Source organism: Catharus ustulatus, chromosome 14 (assembly GCF_009819885.2).
Source record: "Catharus ustulatus isolate bCatUst1 chromosome 14, bCatUst1.pri.v2, whole genome shotgun sequence".
Taxonomy (NCBI): domain Eukaryota; kingdom Metazoa; phylum Chordata; class Aves; order Passeriformes; family Turdidae; genus Catharus; species Catharus ustulatus.
Window position 1 is genome coordinate 1,007,608 of NC_046234.1, and position 25,841 is coordinate 1,033,448.

At 45.7% G+C, this 25,841-nt stretch overlaps 1 protein-coding gene across 1 annotated transcript; it reads left to right on the top strand.

Moving 5' to 3' along the window:
- Positions 1-24,938, top strand: RNF128 (ring finger protein 128). Its single transcript, XM_033072497.2, has 7 exons — positions 1-461; positions 13,952-14,199; positions 18,023-18,094; positions 18,646-18,728; positions 21,250-21,346; positions 22,183-22,360; positions 23,719-24,938. The coding sequence occupies exons 1-7, from the start codon at positions 44-46 to the stop codon at positions 23,835-23,837; spliced, it is 1,215 nt and encodes a 404-aa protein (XP_032928388.1). The 5' UTR covers positions 1-43; the 3' UTR covers positions 23,838-24,938.
- Positions 24,939-25,841: the final 903 nt, after the last annotated feature.

Below are 25,841 nucleotides of genomic sequence, written 5' to 3' on the forward strand. Positions count from 1 at the left end.
GGCGGCTTTAGGCGGTGGGGCGGCCGGGCCGGGCCGTGCTGGGATGCCGTCGGGGTTCTTGCTGCTGGTGCTAGCCGCGTTGCTTTGTGCCGTCCTGTCGCCCGGTCCCCGCGGGGCAGCGGCGGCAGCGGCTTGGACAGCCTGGCTGAACGTGTCATGGGAGAACGGCTGGGAGGCGGGCGAGGGCGGCCTGTACGGGCTGGACTCGCCGCTGCAGCCGGCTGAGGGGCTGCTGGTGCTGCCCGACAGCCCCGACGCTCTCAGTGCCTGCAGCGAGTTTACCAACTTCAGCGGAGCACCCCCGGCCAGCGGCTCCCTGGGCTGGCTCGCCCTCATCCAGCGTGGAGGCGGCTGCTCCTTCGCCCACAAGATCAGCCTGGCCGCCGATCGCGGCGCCGCCGCCGCCGTCATCTACAACTACCCGAACGCGGGCAACGAGGTGCTGCCCATGTCCCACCACGGTGAGCGCCGGGGAGCGGGGGGGCCGCGCTGGGAGCGGCCCCTTCCCTCCCTCCCTTCCGTCGGGGGTGGGGGAGCAGGGCACAGCCCAGCCGCAGCCCCAGCCGCGCTCCGCGGCGCGGCTCCTCGCTAGCAGCCGGGAATGTCACTGCCTCTCTCGCACTACAGGAGTTTCTGCTCGGACTGGCCAGTGCTGTTTCGGGCGCTGTTGATGTTGTTTTTTCTCTGATTAATGAGTAACCGTGTCCAAAATCTGCGGCTGCTGCTGGGGCAGAGGATGAGTGGGCACTTGCCGAGCGCTGTGGCCGGCCTGGTCCGGGCCCTGGCCGTAGGTGTGCGGGGGTGACAGTCTCCACTTGGTTTGGGTTTCTGGCCTGGGTTAGTAGTCGCCAGAGGTGATAGATGTTGAGGTTTTTTAATGCCTGTTAAGACTGTAATTTGGTCTGTAAAATGGACTGGGTTTCCATGCTCAGGCACTGTTTCTTCCTATGCCCTGCACACTAAGCAGCTCAGACATAAGCCAAACAAGAGACTCTTCTGTAGGTAACTTCAGCAGCAAAATGCCACTTCTAATGCAAGGAGCTGAAGGTCTTTAAAGGTTGTTTTCCAGTTTGCTCCAGCTGATGACAGAGCTCTTCTTCTCTTGCTTCTTGCTTCTCTTGCTTTTTTCTCCTACTTTTTACTGAGATTTGGCTGTGTTTCAGGCTAGACAGACCTAGATTGAAAGCTGTGTAAATTCTGGTGACAGTCCAAGCAGGTGCCCTTTGTGTGCCTTGAGAGGCTCTCTCGAGCTGTTGGACTGACACACACCCTCCTGGGTGTGTTGGAGTTCTGTGAAGTGACACTGCTTTGGGAAGGCCCATGTTCTGGAGGGGAGTTGAACAGTGAAAATGAATACTGCATGTTAAAGCTCTGAGCGGGTTGAAAAATAATTTTATCTGTGCAGCAACTCTCTGAGAAAGGGTGGAGAGGATTTCTGTTAGCAGTGGAGGCAAGTATTCTGGTAAGACAAAAAACCAGTAGCTGCCTCTGGAGGTTTGTGGTCTTAATGAGCTTGCAGTCTCAAGAGCCATAGGACTGTTGGTACTCTGCTTTAAGAATTCAAAACATACAGTCTGGATAGGTTCTGGCCTTTCTGAGGCAAGGTTTTCTTATGTAATCAAATCATCAGCTGACAAATGCTGTTGAGATCTGGCTATTGCTGGGCAAGTTCCTCCTGCTGAACTGACAGTGTCCCTGCCCTGAGCCCTGTTCACTGTGTGCCTGCCTAATCCTGCAGCTCTTGGAGGAGCTCCCTTGGCACTACTGGCCCGGGTGGGTTGCTGCTGAACCTGTTCTTGAGGGGAAAGACCATGTGCTCCTGCCCCTCCTCCATCCTGGCTGCTGGAGAGACTTACAGCATCTTAACCTTGCTGGGAGCTGCCTCTCTAAATGAGCCATGGGCTCTTGGCAGGGTTTGCTCTAAAAGGAGCTCCCTCCTTTCCTGTGCTGTCCTTAAGCTTTCTGCTGAGGCATTTACATCAAAGTGGCTCTAACTGTCCTGATTATCCAGCATGACAGGATGGATACTCGGGGGCATGTTGAAACTTCCCAGCTGAACTGTAGACAAATAGGACAGGGACTCCTGTCTCCAAGGACAGCTTCTGTCAAACCACTTATTTCATCTGCCTGACTCCTCCTTGCCATGTCATAGCGCACTTACTAAGCCAAGCTTGGGCTAAGCTTGTTGCTGCTGTTGCTTTTATTGCTTTTCCTTGTTTTAGTCCCTCGCTTTCTTTCCAGTTCCACCCTCCCCTTTCTTCTTCTCTGTAGTTATTTTTCTATCACTGCATCTGTGTGCAAGTCCCCACTCTTGGCTCTTCCCACAGCGATGCTCTTCCTTCATGGGCCGTTTCTGCCTTCTGCCCCTGTTGGGGGCCAGTGCTATCTGGTTAAACTTGACAAACGTTGCAGGCTTTGAACACGGCATGGCTAAGATGGAGCAAGCTACAAGTCATCAGCCTCGTTTGGTTTGCCAGGTGCAGGATATTCCCTGTGTAATGCTGATGAGCTCAGCCTACAGCACTACCCCTCAAACTTAGGAGGTAAGAGCTGGTCATACTGCCCTTTGCTGAGCTGTGCTTTGGGATGGTTCCCCTCTTCTGGCCTCAGTGGTGGCACTGGGCGCTCTAGCTCTCCTGGAGCCAGCAGGGAAGGTGGCTGTGCTCATTAAAGAATGGGCTTTGTGCAGCTGCAACTCCCACCAAGTCTATAATGGCTGTAGCTGTGCTAGTGGTGACTTTGCAATCTGGGCTTCCTACTTGGCTTTGTTTCTGCTCTGACTGGAGCCATACGCCATCAAGTGAAACCAAACAAGGCCAAACACTTCCTCCAAGCTGACAGTGGGAAGTAGCAGGGGATGACTTTGCTGGGATGAGGAGCAATTAAAAACCAGCAGTACTGAGTACTCTTCTCTCATGTGTAGGGCATGGAGCTGTCATCTGCCTGGCAGAGAAGGAAGGTCTCTATGGGTGTGCTCTGATAAAGTGTATAGCACAATATGCTTTTCTTAAAAGAACTTTAGTAACAGCAAAACACACAGTTGTTAACAGAAACTTATTTAAAGTGTTGTATGCCTTTTTCTGGGGCATTCAAGCCTGGCTTTTGAAACAACTTTATTGTTTAGAGACTTAAATGGGCATGTATTTGCAGCAGTGTTTGTCCTAGTCATCCTGCTTCCAGAGACTTTTTTTCTTGTAATCATCATGTTTAGTCTGATGAATTCTTTATTGCATCAGTGCTCCATATAACCTTTTGATGTGACAATTTAAAAAAAAAAAACCCCTTTAAACAAAAACAGCCCAACAGCAGCAAACCACTCTGGCAACTAAAACAACAGAAGGCAGTGAATATCCAAATCAGATATGATGAAATCCTGCCTCATTATTTTTAACATGTAGAATGTCAAGAATTTAATGGAGTCCAAAGTAAAATTTGCTTTGTGGTTTATAAGCACAAACCCATATCAATTAGCAAACTTGAGTTTTAACTGTGCACATTTTAAGATGGTACCGGTCTGTGTCAGGCTGAGCAGAGTTTCAAAGTACAGTTCTGTGTGCTTATAATTGCACCTCTCTGTAATCTCTATTGACCTTCTGAAAAAGACATTTGATTGGAGAAAACCAGTAGCATGTGGGGGAAAATGTGCAGGGCAAGAGTTGGTTTGTATTAAAGGTGGACCTTGCCTTAAGGTAGAACCAGGCTGTTAGGTGGCTTTGGCTTGAGGTCATGGTGGTGCCCGTGGGAAGTGTTCTTTGGTGTTCAGTATTTCCTTGCAGCTGGTGAAGAAGGATTCTTTGCAGGTCAGAAAGTAACTGTGATAATTTTCTTTGGCTTCTCTTGTGGTGTGACTCTAGACTTGAGAAGCACATCACCTGATCTGCAGAAGGCTTATTCTGGGGGAATACAGCTAGATGATTCTGGTTCTAGGAGTAACAGTGTCTCAGGCTAACAAAATCTGGTTCAAGTGTAAACTTGCATCAGTGGGTGAAAGGGGAAGGGAAGGTTAATAAATATGTAGCACTGCTACTTAACTTATTCTGCAGAATTTCACTGAGGTGAAGGCTTACTTCCATATGCTTAGAGAAAATAGTATATGGCAGAAGTGTCTAGTTGTGCTCCACTGCTTTTTGTGAGATATGATCTTCAGAAACAAGCTGAAACTTTGCCAAGGTATTAAAAGGCTGGTGTGAGCTGTAAAACCATTAAAGATTGATTCAGAATTGTAATCCCAAGGCAGGCTGTGCTGAGACTTTGTAAGCACAGTGTAAACAAATAGTGCATCTCTCTTTGCAGTGAGTGAAGACTTGTGCTGAGGATATCTGCAGGGAGGAATAAGGATGGAGGATCTAATTCATGACTCTTCCTCGCTCATGTTCCTTGGCCAGATGAGCCTCTGCAGATCACTGAGCCTTTCCTACAGTTCCTTTCTAAGAAGGACTTTGCATGCATCTACTGTGCCTGGATGGCATCTGCAGTCTGTAGTGTCTGGAGTTTGTAGCTCTTTGCATCTGAGAATAGCTTTTTGATGTGCTTGTGCTGCAACTTTGTCTTTATGCGCTCAAACTGAGTTTGGTTCTCCTGGCTGCCTGGTTTAGAGTACAGTAGTTTCACGAATACAAGCCGCACGGATTATAAGCCGCACCCCCGGTGCCTCGACAATGTTGCTGTCTTTGTCAATAGATAAGCCGCACCCCGAATATTAGCCGCACTTTCGTTCGTCGCGAGAATCCGTGCGCAGCTTTCACAAATTGGCCAATTAGTAAGAGGATCGCGGCATAGCGGGCTTTACTGGCTCGGGGCGGGGCCAGGCAGGCTCGGCCCGCTCATGGTTGCCGACGGGGCCGGGTGGCCCAGCTCAGCGCCACGGCTCGGCGGGGTGGCCGGGTGGTGCTGCCGCCGCCGCCGGGCTCGCTGGCCCCCCTCTCCCGTCAGCACCGCCCCGCTGCCGCGTTCGCTCGCCCGGCTGGCAGGGCTGCCGCCGCCGGGCTCATCGTCCGCCCCGCTGCCGCTTTCGCTCGCCCCGCGCCGCGCGTCGCGAGCGCCGCGCCCGCCCCGCGGCGCTTTCGCGGCTCGCGGTTCGCGGCTCGCGGTTCGCGGCTCGCGGTTCGCGGCTCGCGGTTCGCGGCGGCGCTTTCGCGGATCGCGGTTCGCGGCTCGCGGTTCGCGGCGGCGCTTTCGCGGCTCGCGGCTCGCGGTTCGCGGCGGCGCTTTCGCGGCTCGCGGCTCGCGGTTCGCGGCGGCGCTTTCGCGGCTCGCGGTTCGCGGCTCGCGGTTCGCGGCTCGCGGTTCGCGGCTCGCGGCTCGCGGCGGCGCTTTCGCGGCTCGCGGTTCGCGGCTCGCGGCGGCGCTTTCGCGGCTCGCGGTTCGCGGCTCGCGGCGGCGCTTTCGCGGCTCGCGGTTCGCGGCTCGCGACGGCGCTTTCGCGGCTCGCGGCTCGCGGCTCGCGGCGGCGCTTTCGCGGCTCGCGGCTCGCGGCTCGCGGCGGCGCTTTCGCGGCTCGCGGCTCGCGGCGGCGCTTTCGCGGCTCGCGGCTCGCGGTTCGCGGCTCGCGGTTCGCGGCTCGCGGTTCGCGGCTCGCGGCGGCGCTTTCGCGGCTCGCGGTTCGCGGCTCGCGGCGGCGCTTTCGCGGCTCGCGGTTCGCGGCTCGCGGCGGCGCTTTCGCGGCTCGCGGTTCACGGCTCGCGGCGGCGCTTTCGCGGCTCGCGGTTCGCGGCTCGCGGCGGCGCTTTCGCGGCTCGCGGTTCGCGGCTCGCGGCGGCGCTTTCGCGGCTCGCGGTTCGCGGCGGCGCTTTCGCGAGCGGCGGCGCTTTCGCGAGGGCCGCTTTCGCTCGCCCCGCCGGCAGGGCTGCCGCCGCCGCCACCAGGCTCGCCGGCCGCCCCCTCCCGTCTGCACCGCCGCCGCGTTTCCTCGCCCTGGCCGGCACTGCAGGCCCCCGCACCGCCGGGCTCCCCCACGCTGCTGGCCCCGATTATGCTGGGCTTCCCCCGCTGCCAGGCAGCCCCACCCGCCGGCCTTCCTGCTTCTGCCATGCTCCCCTGCACTGCTAGCCCCAGTTCTCCCGGGCTCCCCCGCCCTGCTGGCTCAGGCTCTGCCGCCCGCCCCCGACACTGCTGGCCCCGCCTCTGCCAGGCTTTCCCACCTCTGCCGGGGCCGGCCGGGCTCCAGCTTGGCTTGGGGCTGCCGCGGGCTCTCACTTCCGTGTTGGCAGCTTTTAGAATTTTGTTAATAGATTAGCCGCCCCAGAATATTGGCCGCACTTCCGGGTTTCCACCAAAATTTTGGTCAAATTGGTGCGGCTTGTATTCGTGAAATTACTGTAAATTAATATCAGAGCTGTAGTGGCATTCAGATAAGCAACTGGAGCAAGTGGGTCTGGCTGGTGACCCTGATCTCCCACCCTCAGGGGATGGTGACAGTGACTTGGGCTGCCCCTAGCACAACAGTCTGTGAGCAGGAAGGAGGGGCACTGAGAAACTGGATGAGACAAACTGGTGCTATTGACAGCTTCTGGTCCTACCCTTGCTCTTTATGATATAATTTAGGTACCTCTGTGCCATGGAAAACTGTAGGGTAGGCATCATCCCTTAGATAGCCTGGAATAGGTCTGTGAAATGCCCTTGCACTTTGGGTTTACTGGGCAGCTGAAATGTGAAAGCATGAATTAAAATCCTAAGTGACAGCTGTGGTACCTGAGATTTCATTGTGAGGGACATCATGCTGCTAAAACAGTGACAGTGCTTGTTTGCCTCCAGCCCTGAATGTGCTGGTGAGCTCACAGCAGTCAGCTCAGCACAGTTCCCCACTGTGTCCATGTGACCCGTCATCTTTTCACAGACAGATGCTTTCTGGCTGAGACTGTGCCCATTTACATCATTTTACCATTAGCTTTCTCAAACTCACTTGTTTCCAGTGAACACTTAGGTGCCACCAGCATGTGGAGAGCAAGGGATATTATCATTCTCATTCAGAGAGGGTGAGCAATGTATTTACTAAATCAAAACTGCTTAAAACTGTTGAGGAAACTCACCAAAGAATTTTCATTAGGAATTTTGCTTCCTGTTTCTCCAGGAGGTTTTAGATGCTGTTTGCTAGATTGAAAGGTGGTACTTCAGTCTTGCAAGTGCCACTGACCAGATAGCATATGACAAGAGCTGTCCTACAAGATCTCATTCATTTCTGTGCCTTTGAAAAATATTACTGTTCTGGCTGCTGATTTAGACGATGATTTCATGTTATAAATGTTCTAAGATTTAGGGAGTGGGACCATTTATGTAAGACTTTAAGGCTCAAAGCGGGGAGCAGGAGAAAAAAGGATTGGTAACTGTTGGGTTCACTTGACAAATAATAACACTATTTAAACGAAGTAGAGCACAGGTTGGTTTCCACCTCCAGTATTCCCTGGGGACTGATGCAAAACTACATTTGGTCTTGATGTGCCCCTTTATACACCTAGCCTGTTTGGTAAAAAAGTTTCCCCACGCTTCCTAGTGTGGAAATCTTCCTTCTTTATGTCTTGCTCACCTTATTTGTGCCTGGTGTGTATGAGGGGATAGCGGTGTCCTGAGCCAATTATACAGACTGGGGAGGAGTAGCGGATGCACCTGAAAGCTGTGGTGCCGTTCAGAGAGGCCTGGACTGGCTGCAGGGCTGGGCAGAGAGGAGCCTAATGAAGTTCAGCAAGTGTCTGCACCTGGGAGGAGTAACCCTGGCCAGCCGTACAGGCTGGGGCTGATGTGTTGGAAAGCAGCTGTATGGAGTAGACCCCACGCATCCTGGTGGATTCCTGTCCATGCAGTGTGTTCTTGTGGCCAAGAAGGTCAATGAGATCTTCAGATGTATTAGGAAGAGATAAGAGAGGTGGTCCTGCCCCTCTGCTTTGCCCTGGGGAGGGCTCATCTGGAGTTCTGTGTGTGGTTCTGGGCTCCTTGGCTCAAGACAGACATGGAACATCTGCAGCGAGTCCAGAGAAGGCCTGTGAAGATGATTGGGGACTGCATCATGTGTCATACCACCAATGGTTGAGGGAGCTGGGCCTATTTAGGCTGCAAGTGAGAAGACTGAGAGGGGACCTCATCAGGGCACACAAATGTGTTAGGGGTGGGTGTCATGAGGATGGGACCAGACTCTTTTCAGTGGTGTCCAGAGCAAGACAAGGGACAGTGGGCACAAACCAAACAGAGAAAGTTCCTTCTGAATAGGAGGTAAAACTACTTTAGTGTGAAGGTGACTAAACACTGGAATAGAGAGGTTGTGGAGTCTCCCTTGCTGGAAATATTCAAAACCTGTCTGGATGTGATCCTTTGCAACCTGCTCTAGGTGAACCTGCTTTAGCCGGGGTGCTGAACTAGATGTTCTCCAGAGATACTTTCCCACCCCAGTCATGCCATGATTTTGTGTGAATGCTTGCCCCTGTATGCTGAAAGGCTTGTGTGTTTAGGAGGAAGAGATCAACAGTGCCATATGTCAAGTAAAGCAAACTGAAAGTAGCTTTAATTAAGCTTAGGTAATAGTGTGAGGAAAAAGGTACTTCAGTCAAACAGTTTAAATCATACGGGGCTGTAGCTTTAAATAACTGCCAAATAATCTGAATCGTGGTGCCAGGTAATGTTTGGGGTGGAGAACATGCAAAGTGGGGAAGAAGGAACAAGCCTACCAACGTCAGCTTATCCAGGCTTATACTGCTCCTGGACTATGAGTTCAATCACCCTCCCCTCTTGCAAAGGGGAGAGCTTATCGCAGTGCAATAAAGACTTTTCCTCTGACAATGTCTGGGATGGAAAATTATTGTGGGGATAGGCACATTCCTGATGAGATTTTGCCTTGTGCGTGTGGATGACAGCAAGCAGATCTTTATTTTTTTCATCTGCACTGTACCATGGATGAGAGCAGAGCTTGCCTGCAGGGTCTGGTTTCATAGTGTCTGAGCCAGGGAGAGCCCTCGTGTCTCTAGAGTGGGGTGTGCTGCTGAGACTTAATGGCTTTTATGCCCAGTGCTGGCCTGTCATCTGAGGCAAATTACATAAGCTGGTAATACCAGCTCAGCCTGTGTACACTGTTAGTTTTTTCCTCCTACTGTAACAGATAACAGTAAGCTTGTACCAACCTGTTTGATAACCACCAGAAATCCCATTTCTCAGTATTCAAATACAGTGAGATAAGTAATGTTTAAGACATTGTATTTTTGTTTTTTTGCTAAACATGAAAGATAGGCTATCAGATACTCCTTTTACGTGCCTGAGCTGCCAGGTGTGCCAAACTGGTACAAAATGGTTGGAGTGTAAACTGACAGTCTTTCATGTTAAAGAACAGGAGATAGCTTGATCTCCTAATGCCTTTTTTGCTGATGGTGGTGTTGGAGGAGTGCCAGGGGAATACCTTTAGCTCCTTTGACTAAGGCAAAAGGCACAACTATTACAATCTGTGCTGCAAGCACCATATTGTGTACATAAAAACAATGATCTGGGCACCAAGGCTAGAGATGTATTTCATCTCCTGAAAGAGCCTTCAGATAGCATTTTTGTTCTGGTGCTGTGGTTAAAGAGAACCTGTCCATTCTTTGAGAATTCAAACTCCAAGCTTTGCACTTTTTTTACCTTTTTTTTTTTTTTTTTTTTATATGAGACATTCAAAATCAAAAGTAATTTCTTCCATTCTGCTTTTTCTGAACAGGTGGCTTGTGTGGTGGCCAGCTGGAGCTGTTGAAATGGATTTATGATCCCACCAGGAGCAAGGATGGGGTGGGGGTATTCCCAAGTGGAATGCTGGGCATGCTGGGGTGAGCTGTGCTGGTCCCAGGGAGAAGCAGCATGGCTGTGCCATAGCAGGGGCACTGGCTGCACAAGGTGCTCTCTGGACAGAGTAAAGGAATGCTGGTAAAACTGTGGGCACTTAATTTTAGTCTGATTAAAGATGAGGCAAAACTTCAGACTTTGAGAAAGCTGTGGGGGGGAAAAAAAGGATGGGATCCAAAATATTGGAGTCTGTGTGTTGCAGGCTAGCTTTTTCCTTCTTCTGAAACAACTTGCCTACTTAGCATGTTTTATATCTTCTTTCTTAAAAATGCACTCAAAACTATTGCCTTCCTTACATATTTTCACTGAACTGTGTTGTAGCTTGGTCTGTTCCCAAAGAGATAAAGGGTCCATCAGTTTTACATCCTGTTCTTGGTAAGTGGTGATAGAGACATTAGAGAGATTTGGCTCTGCTGTCCAAGAAAAGAAAGATCTATGGAATTTGCCCAAAATTACACTGAGGCCTTTAAACCAAATTAAACGGGTCTTTCAGGACTTAATTGAAGGTGATTTTGCTTGGTTTAAACAATGCAAAATGGTTCCAATGCCTGAACGAGCTGAGAAATTACTTTTGAGTGAGGGAGTTGGAGTTCTTGAGATGGCTTTGGTCAGTGGATTTGTCTGACCTTGAGATCTGTACCTTGCCTTGATGTGTTTTAATGCATTAATAGATTGTGATTTTATTGCTGAAAGTGAGCATTTTAAAGGTACCATTGCATTCTAAATATTGTGGGGCAAGTGTGAAAAACACATTTTATTGTTTTGGTAAAATTTTAAAGGTTTAATAAAAAGACAATAGGAGACACACATAAAGCAAAGGGTTAAAATGGTTGGGTTCGTGGCAAGCTGCCAAGAGCACAGGCTGCTTCAGAACATTCTTTTGAATATATTTTACAATACATTAACTTGTTGTATAGTCATAGTCTTTCATGCATATTCTAAATTTTTTTGGGGAACTATTAGCATGGCCACTCTTTGGGTTTGTTTTTTAGAGCATGCGTGTGTTTTGGCTTGTGGTTTTAATTTTCTTATTATCTTTTAATTTGGGTGGTGGTTTTGGCCTTTTGTATTGGTGAGTGTTGATAATTGTCGTGTCAGCTGTAGGTCTCCATTACATGTTCATGGGCTGTTATTTCAACTAAGTGGGTAGTTTAAGCAGACTATCTCTAAAAAACATATGTCTAACTTTTGCTATTAAAAAACCCTATATTCATGCAGAAAAGCTATTTTAACATTATACATATAGCATTTATCTTAATAGTTGCAAAAAGCCAAAAACACTTAGCATTCTCCAGGCCCTACAGCTTGCTTGGTTCAGGACAGAATTCTCTGTGGCACACAAAAATGTAGCACTGGATTATAATAATCACCTTAAATGAATGTGAAAAGGCAGATGTGTACTATGCCAAAGTTAATGCTCTCTGCTCTATGTCTTCCTCGCACATCTCATTTCTCTACTGAATTGTCAAAGCTGTAACTTCATATTTAGGAGCAAAAGTGTACTGGCAGAGCAAGTGAAATCTTTGCAGGGCAGGGTTTTGTATAGGTATCGATAGTGCTATAAATAGATGCAACTCTACTCTACATCTAAGATTGATCCAGAAGGTGAAACTTTGATCCCAGTAATGCACCCTCCTTGTGGCCCCAATTTGCTATGCCCCAGCTAGTCCCTGCCCATTTGAGTTTGTGTCCTTCAATTTCCTTCTGATTTTGACCAGCTGCTGCCTTATAATTTGGGAGGTGCCCAAAGAGGCAGCTTGTGTTTTCCTAAAGAGTTGAATAACTTTCTCTCTCCAGTTTCACAAATGGGAAAGCAAAGAGGCTGGAAAATGTTTAACTGAACAGGTCATATCAGCTTATGAGCCCATTATCAGCTAAACAGGCAGCAGCTTAATTTCACCTTCTAGTGTCCCTTAAAAACTGTTTCAGAAGCTTCAGCTGAACCACAAAAACTGACACCTAGGCAAAGGACTTGCGTTTCTGTGCTGTGTACAGCTAACTGACTTCCCTCTACTTTGCTGGAGTCTGGGCAGGGAAAAAGCTGCCAGCTGAGAGCAGCTGCTGTGCTTGAGATACCCCTGCAGGTGTCCCCTCAAAACACCTTGTTTCCCACATGATGGCCAAGCCCTGTCAGGAGCCTCTCTCTAAGCTAGTGGTTTCAAGGCCACCATAACAAGTTTCAGTACTTGTGATAGTGGGACCCAAGTAAGAGTTCAGGAAGTGTTGGTTGGGGGTGATCCTCTTGCTTATAGAAACAAAACAGAAATAACAGAAATTATTGCAAACCTGGAAATGGCCGCTCACTTCTGCCCTTGTTGTGCCAGTGTCAAAGCCATCAGCTAACCACTTGCATTGTTCATCTAAAGCAGAGCTGAAATTGCAACAGAAATCTCTGGGGTTGAGAAGTGTCAGTGAGGATTAAAGCTGTCATCTGATGGCATCCCTGTGAGCTATGCAGTCTGAAATGTAAATGGAATATGGTTCTTTCTTTAACGGTAAAACTTACTCGCAATGGATGGCTTAGTAGCTGGAATGGTTTTGCAGGCTGATGGTGACATTTCATTAATAGGAGTCGCTATGCTGTGTCTTGTGTTGTGCATAACCACAAGATAGATTTACTGTGAGACATGCAGAACTATAGGGGAATAAGTAGAGCAAAGTTTTTTGGGGTTTTTTTTTTTGGACTGACTTTTTATTTTCTCATTGTTGCAGCCTGTCCTTCCACACTTTCTTCCACGCTTACGAAAACAAGTATCTGTTTCTGACTTCTTTGCTTGCTGCTAACACCTGACTCCAGCTCATTTTATATGATATATAAGCCCTAGTTCATCCTTAAGAGTGGTTGCAGTCTAGGAGATTTTTTTTTTTCTATGTGTTGTCATTGTCTTTATAAGGAACTTTCTGAATAAAATACGAGTTTTGTCCCACTGAGGAAAGTTGCTTGCTGTGTTGGATCACAAGCATTATGTGAACAAGCTGGAAAACTAATAAACACTTTGTCCAATGACAGTCTTTGTGGTTTAACACCAATTCTAGGGTTTTTTTGGTTGAAAGTTGAATAATTTTCAGCAGAGAGAAACAACTTGAGTAACGCAGCAGAGGGAAAAACAGCTGGTCTTCCCATTAAAGAGTGTTTGGCTGGGAGGTTAGCTAAAAATAGCACTTTGTAATAGTCTTTATTCTTCCCCCATGCAATATATATTACGAATGTTGTGCAGGTGATTAAACTGAGTTTAGAGACAGCTGTGATAATTTACTTATCACCCCCTCTGCCCTTTTTTTTCCCCTTCTTAAGAGCTTCTCTGTAATATTGGGACATTCTAACACTTCTACAATTGGTATCAAGTGTCCTCAAGCCCTTGCATGCCACTGAAAGGAAACCAGTTTGCTCTGCTCTGTGCTTGGTGACTGGAGTTGCTTGAAATTTCTTCCTGCCATAAATACCTTGGTTCCTTTGACGTGTGGTGTTCAACTAAGCAAATAAAACCTGTTGTTAAAATCAGGATGGCATTCAGCATCTTGCCCACAACTGTTTAAAAGTGGAACACACCTCCCTTCATGTTGTCTTCCCTCTGAATCTGCAGTAGAAACTAACTCACAAAGCACTTAGAATTCACAATGCAATTTCCCTCAATCATTTCTCTATTGCTACTGAAAATGCAGAAGTGAAGGGTGTTCTATGTCTTTGATTCCTCAGTATTGTCAAATTTAGAAAGTTGTTAAGAAGTAACAGTGGAGCAGAGAGGGAGTTGGATCCATTACAGAAAGCAATCCCTATACAGATATCACAATCCCCAGTGACCTTACTCTGCAGTCAATTTATTTTTAACTTCATGCAGTTCGAAGGCATGTTAAAATGTAAATTGCCAAAGTGTTGTGTCTAAAATAGGACAGTCTGTGTCCTATATGGGAGTGAGGAATGCTGTGGAGATGAATGAATTCTAAACATGGTTCACTTATGCCACTCATAGGTAACAGGACATACTTTCAGCTGGACAAACACATAATGACGATACTTGTTCCATCAGTTCACATTGAATCTACAAATACTATTTAGAAACTTCTCACAGCCATTTCTTTAGCACTTGAAGCAGGACATCTAAGACAATGCCTCTGATACAACACTTGGGAACTGAGCATAGATTCCCCTTCTTTCCAGGTGCTGAAAAGATTGTTGCAATTATGATTAGCTACCAGAAAGGTGAGAAAATCCGGAAGCTGATTGACAACGGCACGAAAGTCACTATGGTCATTGAAGTGGGCAAAAAGCAGAGTTTTTCCATGAATATCTTCACCATCCTCTTCATCTCTGTGTCATTTTTTGTTGTGGCAGCAGCAACTGTGGGCTGCTATGTCTCTTACTCTGCTCGGAGACTCATTATCGCAAGGGCCCAGTCCAGGGAGCAGGTGAGTTTGTACTGTTGTTTTTTTATACCCCCCCATCCCTCTATGGTGTGGATCTTGAGATCTGTAAGTTTTGGTTAAGTTCCAAAATTACTTAATTTGTTTGTTTGATCTTTAAAATGCTGAGAGATACATCTTTGCACAGCTTAAAACTTCCCTAAAGAACAACCAAAAGTAAACTACATGGAGAAAAGTTGATTGTGCTCAGCCAGTTGTGTTTCCTGTAAATATTCTCTGAACTGCAGTGTAGCTCTAATGCTGATGTAGTGGGGGCTGTGAGAGAGCTAAACTGCTTTTAGCTCACCCTCATCCTTCCCACATAGCACTGCCTATGTCCTTGCTGTAACAGAAGACGTTGACTGGAAGTTTGTCTGCAAAATGGGGAAATATTGGAAGTTTTCATCTGCCTGTGAGATGTAGCATTGCCATTCCTGGAAGAAATGTGCAGTTGTCTCTGTAATCTGGTGATGTTCTCTTGCTGGCATTTGTGGACAGAGATGCAGTCCCCTGCTTATGGGCAGGAAAACCTGGGTGCCCTACTCGCTGTTCATTAAATCAAATTGAAATGTTTCCTCCTTTGAAGGTACTTAAGAGTGCAACAGGTCATTGGGAGCTATCAGGTTTTCAAGAAACTGCAGATGTTATTAGTGCCTCAGTGATAGATGGTACTGGGAAAATCCAGTCTGCTTGGCTAGCAGTCTTGGGTTCCATGTACACAGGGAGCTTACTGCAGATTGATAAAATAACATTGATAAATATATGCCAGTTTCACATGATTTCAGCAGAACTGAAATCAGGGAGCCCCAAGAAGTGCTCTGTAGAGTATAAGAATAGAAGAAAGCTTCTCTGCTGTCAGGGCATAAAAATATACTATTCTATCAAAGTGAAACTCAAAGACAACCCAGAATTGTTTTCAATTTTTTTTATACCCTGGCATCTCATACTGACCTCATAGTGATGAGGTAAGTAAAGAATAACAAGAAAATTCTTGTTAATTCAGGTGAACTGGTAAAAGGTGATGCTAAAAATGTACCCTGTTAGATGCTGATTGGATTTTCAGTGTAGATCCAAAGTTTGAGAGTTTTAAGTGCTTTGGCTGCATGAAGTACTGAATATTAGTCAAACAACTTCCTGGCTTGTATGGTACATCTTGATGGCTTTCCTGTCACAGTTCAGCCATTTGAAAACCCAGATTACCAGGATTTGAGTGGTTTTTGAGAAAAGCCAGTCACATCAGCTTCTCATCCAAGCAAAAAGAGAAGTTTAGTAGCACATCTGTCCTAACCCAACAGTTAAACCAGAGTAGTTCTTTCCTCATGAGCAAGCTACACTGTGCAACCTGCTAGTTCCTTCTTGAATGCATATTTTCTTCTGGGCTTGAAATTCATGTCTCCACCTCTGCAGTCTCTTCCTGCATTGGGAGGTCAGTGAGCAAGAAGGTGGAAAATTGAGGCAAGTGTGGTAGTGGCTTTCTACCTTTCTAGTCAGTGGAGTACTGACAGATTCAGTTCTCAATTTAGTAGCTGTTCTTAATAGAGCAAAATGACCCATGATGTTATCTGTGGCCTGGTTTCTAATTTCAGCTCAAGTCTTTGCTTCCTTTGATTTCATAAAGATTAGATGTTGCTGAGAAATGACCTAATTAATGGCTTTAGAGGAGACAAATTACTCAACTTGCAACAATTCAAAACTGCTTCAGTGGCAGTAGCTACCTGTGGCTACCTGTAGGGAAGAACTTCCTTAGCTTACAGGAGAAAAGGAGGAGTTCCCAGCCTCCTCAGAGCTGTGTGGTTTTTACTGCCCTGACTGTGCTCACAGAGTGCCAGGAAGGCACCCTTATGCAGAAAGGGCTGGAGGCAAAATGGGCAGCTTTGAATAAGGAAGACTTAGGACTGAGCAACTCCAAACCTAATTTTTCCATTTAGGTACCTCACTGTTTCAGCATTCCAGAGCCTGAATAGAAGCTGAGACCTGACCTGTTTTGTAATATCTTGATTCTATTTCCTCAACTTAGCTATTTTTTCTAGCTTTTTCTATCTTGGGGCTTTTATAGTCCTAACATAATTCACATTTCACATTCACTTGAAAAACTTGGCTACACAAAATACTTTGACATTCCAAGCTTGGTAGACATAAAGCTTCTTCTGCAACCTTCCTCCATCCCCTGGAGGGGTGTCCTGCTGTACTTGCCAAAATCAATGTTAAAGGTGACTTTGGCATTGATGCATTTAATGAGGAGCAATTAAACTGGTGCCTATGCAAAATTTAAAATGCTGTTCCAAGTAAATTATTAACAGTGCAGCTAGTTGTGTCCTGTCTAATATGCTTGGCCTGACATTAGATGTGTAGATTAGATACTGTATGAGGGAGTACATTCCTAGAAAGTTTTGTTTTCAGTTAATAACAAGTAGTGGTGACAGTTCTGGCCATGTATGAGAAGTACTTATATTGCTGCATTCCTGCTCTGTTGATGTTACCACATTTGCTGCTCAGACTTTTGGGGGCCTCACTAAACAGAACTATCTGGCTGCTGCTCTGTGGCTTCAGTCTCAAACCTTGACAAGGACAACATTTCAAAGTTAACTATAAGTGACATTCAGAAACTTATATTGATGTGTTCAGCAGAACTTCACAAACTTCCAAGAAAACCTCAGTAGTTCTTGTTTCTAACAAATCTGCACATCTGTATCCCTTACCTTTGGATTGTATAGGTCTCTTCCTTGATAGCTGTTAGTAGCTGTCAGCTATTAAACTCTTAAAGCATGCACATGGATACTCGGTTTTTTAGGGCATAGAAACAATGCTAATACAAAAATAGCTAATTTTGTGCCAGAACTATTTGACAGGGTCCCCAGGGGATGTATAAATCAACTTGTTTGCTATTAACTGCTTCAGCACAAGGAATCTTATGCAGACTTGAATGGCTAGTCCTTGCAAGATTGGTAGGTGTCAGTAACAGCCCCACTCCCACTTACCCTTCTGCACTTGTGCCACCAGTACTGCACTTGGAAAAGTTTCATATAACTGAGCTAAAATGCTTAAGGAGATGGAATGCTAGAAAGCCAACAGTGTGGGGCTCCTGCACAGAGCAGTGGAATTGGAGAGGCTGCAAAACTTGAGTGTAGTCTGTCCCTGAGGTTAGTGTTGTGCTGGGGATGGCACTGCAGAATTGCCTGAAGTGCACTGGGTAGGGAGAAGATAGTCCTATACTTTGAGTCAGTCAGACTGCACCAACCTGTGACCTTTAAACAGAGATTGGCTTCTGGGCTAATTCCAGGCACTGCAGTGACAGGCTTGCCAGGCAACCTGTAAAGCAGTGGAATCAGAGGAGTAGTTCAGAGTGTATTGGTGTTAAGTGGGATGATTGGTAAAGAATCTTTCTCATCTTTCATCAGATTGATTGTGTCAGGAAGGTGTCCTAAAGCATGTATAACATAAAAAACAGTTGTTGAACTCAGTGTTGTCTTCTGTACCAAATCAGTTTGAAGGCTTGTGTTTGTTTTGGCTGGGTCTAATGTGATCAACGTATTATCTTGCATCTTCTCAAACTAAAAAACCCTTATAATTTCTGTGCTTTGTGAAAAGGTTAGGTACAACCAAAGCAGATGTAAGTGCTGTCTTGGTGTGTCATCCAGTCAGTAACTGCATCAGTATATCCTGAAACGGTTTCAATGTTGTCTCCAAATAGTATGGTCATGCTTACTTGGCTTGTTTTGATGACATCTGGGTTTTAAAACGGTTGCCTGCTTGCAGTAGGCACCAGGGTATGTACTAGTAAGTGAATAGAAAAATGGCTGTGTCTGACCAGGACTGCTTTGTGTCACAGCGGCAGCTGAGAGCCAGGGCTAAGAAGGCCATTGAACAGATGCAGCTGCGCACCCTGAAGGAGGGGGATAAGGTAGGAATGACCCTGTGATCTTCCTGCTTTACAGCACAGCCTCTGCATGGAACCCGGGGAGTTCCCTACTGCTGGAGAATGCAGAAGTCTCTCTGAGCTTGTAACTTTTGATTGCAGTGACAGTTCCTCTTTCAGATCAGGTCCTTTTCCAGACCACAAGACTTATATTAATATAAATCATTATTTTGTTAGCTGCTGCTCATAGTCTTGCTAGCATGGATGCTTAAACATAAACTAGTATCTAATCAGTTTCCCTGGCTGTTCTTGTAACTAAAACTGGAGTAGCAGTTTCTAAACCTCTATACTAGTGCCTCCAGTAATCCAGTAACAGTTTCATGTGAAATTCTAAACCATGGGTTTAAACTTTCAATGCTTGTTTTGAAGTGTTACCTTGACTGTGAGTAATCCACAAAGTGTGTTTATGTAACATTATAATTTGGGAGCATCATGGATAACTCTAACTAGCCCCCTTCACCTACAGTAAATCTGATTGGAGTTCAGAGGAAGCTTTCAAAATGTGTTAAAGCTGTAAATTCATTTCACTGTTTTAGGAAACTGGTCCAGATGGAGATTCCTGCGTTGTGTGCTTTGAGCAGTACAAGCCGAACGATGTAATGCGTGTTCTGACTTGCAAGTAAGTTATCTTCCAAACTGCCCTTTTATCCAAAATTCTGCCATGTTTATTAACAAACTTTCATCAGGTTATTGTACAGTGAGCATTGTTGAATATCTCTCAAAACATTATTTTTAACAAGAGAAATGGTGTGAATACACATTTGTAGTGTGCCCCAATGGCCTGTGTTCAGCACTTTTCCCGTCAGTGGATTGACACACGTAACTCTGCAGATCACGGTGTCCCTCAGTCGAATACCAGGGTTTTTTAAGGATTTCTTCCTTTGCTGGTGTATGAGAATGTTACCACTAACTTGCAGGTAATTGGCAAAGTCTTGCCCACTTCTTGTCCCTTAAATGACTGTTTACTAAGAAGGTTGTGTTTCTGCTACATGTGTTAAACCATGCTGGCTTTTGTAGTTTAAAAGACAGCGTTTATATTCTTGTATGCATCCTCTGAAATAGAGACCAAAATAGAGCCATGGCAGTTGATTTTTCTAGAATTCTCTCCTGTTGTATCTCACTGCTGTGCTGCTGTGGAAGCCCAGTGTGATTGCTTCTAAGGTGAGCAATGAAGCTGCCTCAGGGCTTAAGGAAACTTGTTCCGTGGGATTTCCCCCTGTGCCTGCTGACTGGGACTGCTCTGACCAGGCTTCTAAAGTCAGAGGGCTGCCACATAAACTGCCCGTTTTGTGCAAAGGAGGAGGTGTCATAACCATTAGGGAGCATTCTAAAAAGCACTTGGAAACATTTTGATGTAGGAAAACTACGTTCTGAAGACTAGAAAAATGGGTATCTGCTGTTGTGTGCTGAACAGCGCTGTCAAACACTGGCACGTCTCAGCTGGAGTTAGCTGTGCATCAGGTTACAGTTTTGCAAAGCCCCTGTCTGCTCCCAAGCAGTAGGATCTCTAAGCTGTTTTGGTAGTACAAAGTTGGTCTGCTAAGGTGTTATCAACTCCCTTGATCTAATGCCTAATACTTTAAAAAAAAACCCAAACAGAATAACCTTTCAAGCATGTATGTTATTGATTATCCAGTTGTCTTGTCATGTTTATACTCATGGGTGGTTTTGTTGGTGGATTAAGTGCCATGAGTACAGAACCTTCTAGACAGCTTCCAGACACTTTGCCTGATAGGAGACCTGACTTCTCATTATTGCCCTATAAACCCTGCTAATCTTGGCATGAAGCTGCAAACAAAGCATGACTTATTTAGGTAAGAGTGGAGTAACATCTTTTGATTGCGTTCTTTATGTGCGAATTTGCTGCATTTGCTCTGAGACTGCTCTCACGTACATTTGTGATATTTCATTCCTCTGTGGCCCAAATGTAGCTCTCAGAGGCACGCTAGCTTTAAATGACTAGACTATATGGACCTGATAACCTTCACAAGTGGTGATATCTGCTAGTATCAACCGTATTAAATTCTCTCATGTGAGTTATAAACTGGTATTTACTGCAAGAGCATGCTTGGTTTTGGTGGTTGACTCAACACTAACCCCTTATTTGTTGAAAGCGTTTAACTGGATCTGTGAAAGAACCAAAAGAATGTTCCTGTGAATCACATTGGTGATATCTGAGTCCCTGGGGTGTGGGTATTTGCCAAGGGCATTCTTGTTCAGGGAGTCAAACTGAAGGCATTTATAGTTGCAAAGGTTCACAAGTCCATTATTAAGTTCAAGGACTTAAAACAGTGAGGTGTCAAGAAAGTTTCAAGTTTTATTCTAAGCATGATGTTGGTGCAGCTGGAAGGAAGTGTGAATTATGTGAGCTGATTTGGAGAATCCTTGGATCCTGCTGGAGGGTGGGCTGCTGAACACTGGATGTGGTGATCTGCACTTACCTCATAATAGGGCTGATGAATACTGAGCAGTGCTTGTTTGCCTTACTGTTTCTATTCAGGCTGAGGGAACAGGCAGATTGCAAGATTTCAAGTCAACACTTAAATCTGTGGCCTAATTTAAACCCATTGTGGAATTGAGTGTCTTAATAGAAGCACACATTTGCATCTGTGATGGCTGAGCTATATCTACTTTGAGTGTACAGCCTGCGAAATAACCACTTGGAATACACAGTGATTGCAGACACTGTAAATGGGTGAGAGTACGGTTTATCTTGAGGATATAACTCTGTGAGATGATTTGCCTGTGTAGTAATTACAACAGAAACAAATGCTGTTTAGTCATCTGCATAAGAGAAGTTAACCTTAAAGATAAGGCTGAGATGTCAATAGTTGTATCATTTAAATATCAGCTGGGAATATATTGTACACAGTTTTGGAAAAACAGCTTTAGACTGTTTAGGTGTAGCAAAAATGATAATGCTGAATTCTAGCAAGTTGTATTGGGATACTAATAAGCACAAACCAGCTACAGGTTGGAAGATCAACTGTCCATAACTTTCAGCTGAAACTTGTGGCAAAATAAGGTCATCCATTCTAGAAGGAATAAATTTTTGATGTTACAAAAGGCTCCTTCATAGCTGGCACATGAGCAATCCTCCTGGTATGAAACCTAACCTGTTGGCTACCTTTTTCCACCAGCCATGTCTTCCACAAGACCTGTATTGACCCCTGGCTTCTGGAACATGGGACATGTCCTCTGTGCAAATGTGACATCCTCAAAGTGTTGGGTGTTGAGGTAAGTGTTGAGGCTGTTGTCGTGGTGGCAGCTGCCAGTCACATTGTTACACTGGTGTTGTGACCACATCTTGAACTTTTTTCATGCTGTCTCTAGAGTGCAGGTGATAAGCACAGGTGTTGCCATGTCTGTGGCCAGATGCTATAGGAATAATAGCGGTGTCCCTTTTAGGGAAGCCTGCAGTTGGCCTGGTATGAGTTGGTATTGCCTGAAGGCTTGGGCAAAATGTCAGCCAAAGCTGACTCATGCCTGACAGGAGAATTGCTCTTAACTCTTGTGCTTACAGCTAAGGGTGTTTCTCAAATCTTCAGGCAGACTTTGACAACTCATACTTGTCCCTGAAACCATCTCCTCTTCAGTTGCTCAGTACCTGGAGTCCTTGAAAAGTGAATGTGTTAGTTAGCATGTATGATGTTCCTGGAACTGCATGATTTCCTAGGATGCATCAGGAGTTTCTGATGTGTTCTGTAATTGCTCATTGTTGCAAGTGCCAGAGGAAGATGCTGTTGCCAGTGCCTAATGCTACCTGGACCAGCTTAAACATAAGTCAGAGTTTGCCTGGGGGAGGCAGATCTGCACTGAGAGGAAGGAAGACTCTTTGCCTGACACTGGGCAAACAGTGCAAAAGCTGTGTCTGAACTTCCCACTCAATTAGGCAGTAACTGTTTTTCACCTCTGATACTGGAGGTTAACAGCAGAACTTTGATTCCATTTCATGTTTTTCCCTCTGCGTAAAAGTGCTCCGAACTCAGTTCTTGCAGGTTTTGTTCTCCCAGAGAGATGTACCTTCCTGCCAAGTTGCAATTTAACCATTTTCTCTTTTTTTGTTCACAAAGATGGATGTAGAACCGCAATCTGAGCCTGTGCAAGCCCCAGGATTCAGTGGCCAAAGACCTCTATCCACTGTCACTATAGTTAATGAAGAGGACAATCTTAGTGAAACAGCATCATCTGGATATGATTCTGTACAGGGACCAGATGAATCTGCTCAGGAGGCACATACAGCATCAGAAAGTATGTCTACTCTTTCATCTGCCTTGCTAGATCGTTTGTGGTTGGCTGCTTAGGCTGTGAATTAGGGGGAGTTGCCTTCATAGCATCTCACAGGGCTTGAATACTTTGTTTTTCAGGGTCATCTTAATCTTACCTTTTTTTTCCCCCCCCTTAGCTCTGACACTTGGTCTTTGTTTTCAAATGAAACATGACCTTAATGTGAATTAAAAAACATAGTCTATGAAAGAATAGTTCATACTTCAAGAGCAAAGAGACTTTTCCAAAGATGTCCCTTATCCCTTTGTCTCTGGAGATTTTGTTTGTATGAGTGAGTGTTGCTTTGCCACTAGATCTCTCTGCTTTAAGTAGTTACTGCCAGGAAACTTTTGGGGAGTCAGTCTTGCTCTAGCTTAGATGGGGCAAGATAGATCAGACAGATACTTAATTGAATTTCAGATTTGCCAAGGCTGAGTCATCCTTGAACACTTTAGAGAGTATTAGTTTGTAAAGAATATCAGATTTTCCAAATACTTTGTCTTTTTGAACAAGAGCAAACAAATTGAAAATGTCTTTTTAGTGCTTAGCTTTACCAACATATACTCAGTGTTGCTATTGACTTTAAAAATGAAAAGGTTGCAGGTAAACAAATGAAAGTAACTATCCTCTGAATTGTGGCATGGCCTTAGGAAGGGCATGCTCTAGTTCCCATGGGAAGCTTAGCTGATAGGAAAATTTGGGATTTGCTGCCTGTCTCTTGCAGGACATGTTGCTACAGCAAGTGGCATGTGTTTGGAAGTGCCCTGTTGAAGCACTATGAGCTTCCCATGAGCTAAACATCAGAAGTTGAAATTGCATCCCTCTAAGTAACTCAAGGCATGCTGGGTCCTTACATTACATGGGTTATTCTTGTGTATTCTCACTTGGAGTGGGAAGGACACACAGGGACATCAGCCAGACAGGGTTAGTCTGTAGAGAAGGTCTTCCTCTCCAGATCAGCACAGGCCCACTCCCACTTTATCCATAGCCTAGTCTCCAGGATTTGCTCTTGATGCCTGCCTTCAGCAGCCTAAAGATACAAGATCTGCTAAAATCTTCCTAGTTGGATTTTTTAGCCTTCTGTAGCTAAAGCACACCTTCAGCTTGCTCAGCGCTACAAAGCTAAGCTGGCATCCCCAGCAAGGACAGGCACTGGCAAGACTGGGCTTCCAAACTAACAAGGGGAGAAGGAGAGAGGTAGTTGGAGGTGGCCTTGGATTTCCATTTCTGCAGAAAAATGCGGTTGAGCTTGTGCAATTCAAGTTTGTATGGTTTGCTTTAAGGTGGTAATGCTTGGCTATGGCACTTTTTGACTTGCCTTGACTTGATTTTCTTCTGGACAGATGACAAAACACATCCTGTAAGTGAAGAATCTCAGCCCTCCACTGTGACTGTCCTTTCACATGGTGACAACCCAGGTTTTGAAGGAGATGAAACACAAGTTTGTGAAGTCACACTCTAAGAACGTGCCCAGCTACATGGTGCAAGCCTTCTGCAAGGAGCTGCCTACTGCCATTCCACATAAACCAAAAGTTGCAAGACTGTTGCAGAAAATACTGCATTGGCAATATTTAGATAAATAGACTTGTCCGAATCATAATTGTATGGTTTGCCTTTCTTAAAACTGTATTTCACAGGAGTCTTAACACTCTCCAGATAAAGCTGTCTTAAATACAAAGAAAACCAGCAGATTTTAACTAAACAAAAATTCTATCTTCAGCAAAGCTTCTCTATTGTGTTTGAATTGTTTAAGTGAGATTTTTTTTTTCTGTCATAGTCATCTCCACTGGGAATAATTTTGAGCTGGGTTTTTTGGTTGTTTATTATTTTCATTCAAGTGGAATTTCATTGTAAGCAAATTTACTTTGATTTGTTCTAATACTTATGAGACAGTTTTGTTTAAAGCAATGTGGTATTTAATGTTTCAGTGCTCTGATTTGATAGGAAAAAGTGCAAGTTAATGCTTGTCAAACTGGATTTTGTCCACAGTGTCTTTGGCTCTCTTGTAATCAACTGATTCTCTACCTCTCAAATCCAGCCTGCCAACCACATTCCTAAAGGGGAAGAAAAGCTTCAAGCTGACAGGCCAAATCTGACTTACTGTAAAGGGAACAACTGCAGGAACTTTTCAAACCTTGTTAACATTAGTCTGCTAGACTGAAAGATTCTCCAGTGATTTGAGGAGCTATAACCATCTGTAGCATCAGCAATATGCCAGAATCCTGGCTTTGTGGGAGTCTGGAACTGACTTAATGGAAAGACTCAGCCGAAGATGAAAAGATAAATTCTTACAAACGGATCTGCTGTGTTTTGTTCAGAAATGATCCAGCCTCTTAAAAATGCTGGACTGTTGATGTACATTGTCTTGCTCAAGTGCACAATCAGCAGGGAGAGCCGATGTCCTGTGACTGTAACAGAGGGCTGGAGAAGTCTGTCCTCTGTGTGGAGTTGAGGTGGGGTCAAGCAGGAGCACTGGGTACCTCAATAGTAAGTACAGTAATTTCACGAATACAAGCCGCACTGTTTTGACCAAAATTTTGCTCCCATACCAGGAATGCGGCTAATATTCAGGTGCGGTCAATATGTGAATAATTTTCTGACATTTTCAACCCTGGGAGTGCAAACCAAGTCAGTGCAAACTGCAAAGTCGAACTCCTGCCAGTAAAACCCTGCATTTACGCGGTTGTTACAAACTGGTTACTTTGTTGCACGGCGGGTGGAGCTGCTCCGTGCAGGCAGCACAGGGGGTGGGGAAGGCGGGGCAGCTCCCTCCTGCTTAGCCCTGCAGCTCGGGGGAAGCAGGGGCTCTCTCCTGCTTGGCTCCGCGGCTCGGGGTGCTCCCATCCCCGCGTGCCGCCGCCGCAGGAGCAGGCAGCTACATCCCCGGCTCCCATGGCCGCCGCAGATGCCGGCGGGCTCTCTGCCCCCCCTGCCGTTGTGGGGCAGCGCTGAGCTGGGCCACCCAGCCCTATCGGCAGCCCCGAGTCCTCACAGCCCAAGCCCAACCAGTAAACCCCGCCCTGCCACGGTTCTGTTACTAATTGGCAACTTTGTTGCATGCGGGTCCTCGCTGCGAACACAGAGCGGCTTATACTCGGGTGCGGCTTATTTATGGACAAAAAACAAAATGTTTGCTAACACCCGGCCATGCGGCTTATACTCAGTGCGGCTTGTATTCGTGAATTTACTGTAACTTGGCCTTGTCCAGTGAAGGTAGCTAAGGACATCTTATAAATGCACTTTATTTTTTTACCTCTGCATCTTTGACTAATTTCTATTGTTTAGTAGGATTTCGTCTTAGAGGTTCCAATAAATAAGAATCTGGGGGGAAAAGCAATGCTTTTTCTTAGCTATTAATTAAATGATTGTAAATAATTCATCATTTATATTGAATTTGAATATGAAAATGTAAATGTAAATAAAACTCTATTTTTGATGATCCTGACTGACACAAAATATTACCAGC

Coding starts and splice junctions, on each gene's coding strand:
- RNF128 (XM_033072497.2), top strand. CDS start 44: ATGCCGTCGGGGTTCTTGCTGCTGGTGCTAGCCGCGTTGCTTTGTGCC. Junction 462..13,951: donor GCTGCCCATGTCCCACCACG/GTGAGCGCCGGG, acceptor CCTTCTTTCCAG/GTGCTGAAAAGATTGTTGCA. Junction 18,095..18,645: donor CCCTGAAGGAGGGGGATAAG/GTAGGAATGACC, acceptor TCACTGTTTTAG/GAAACTGGTCCAGATGGAGA.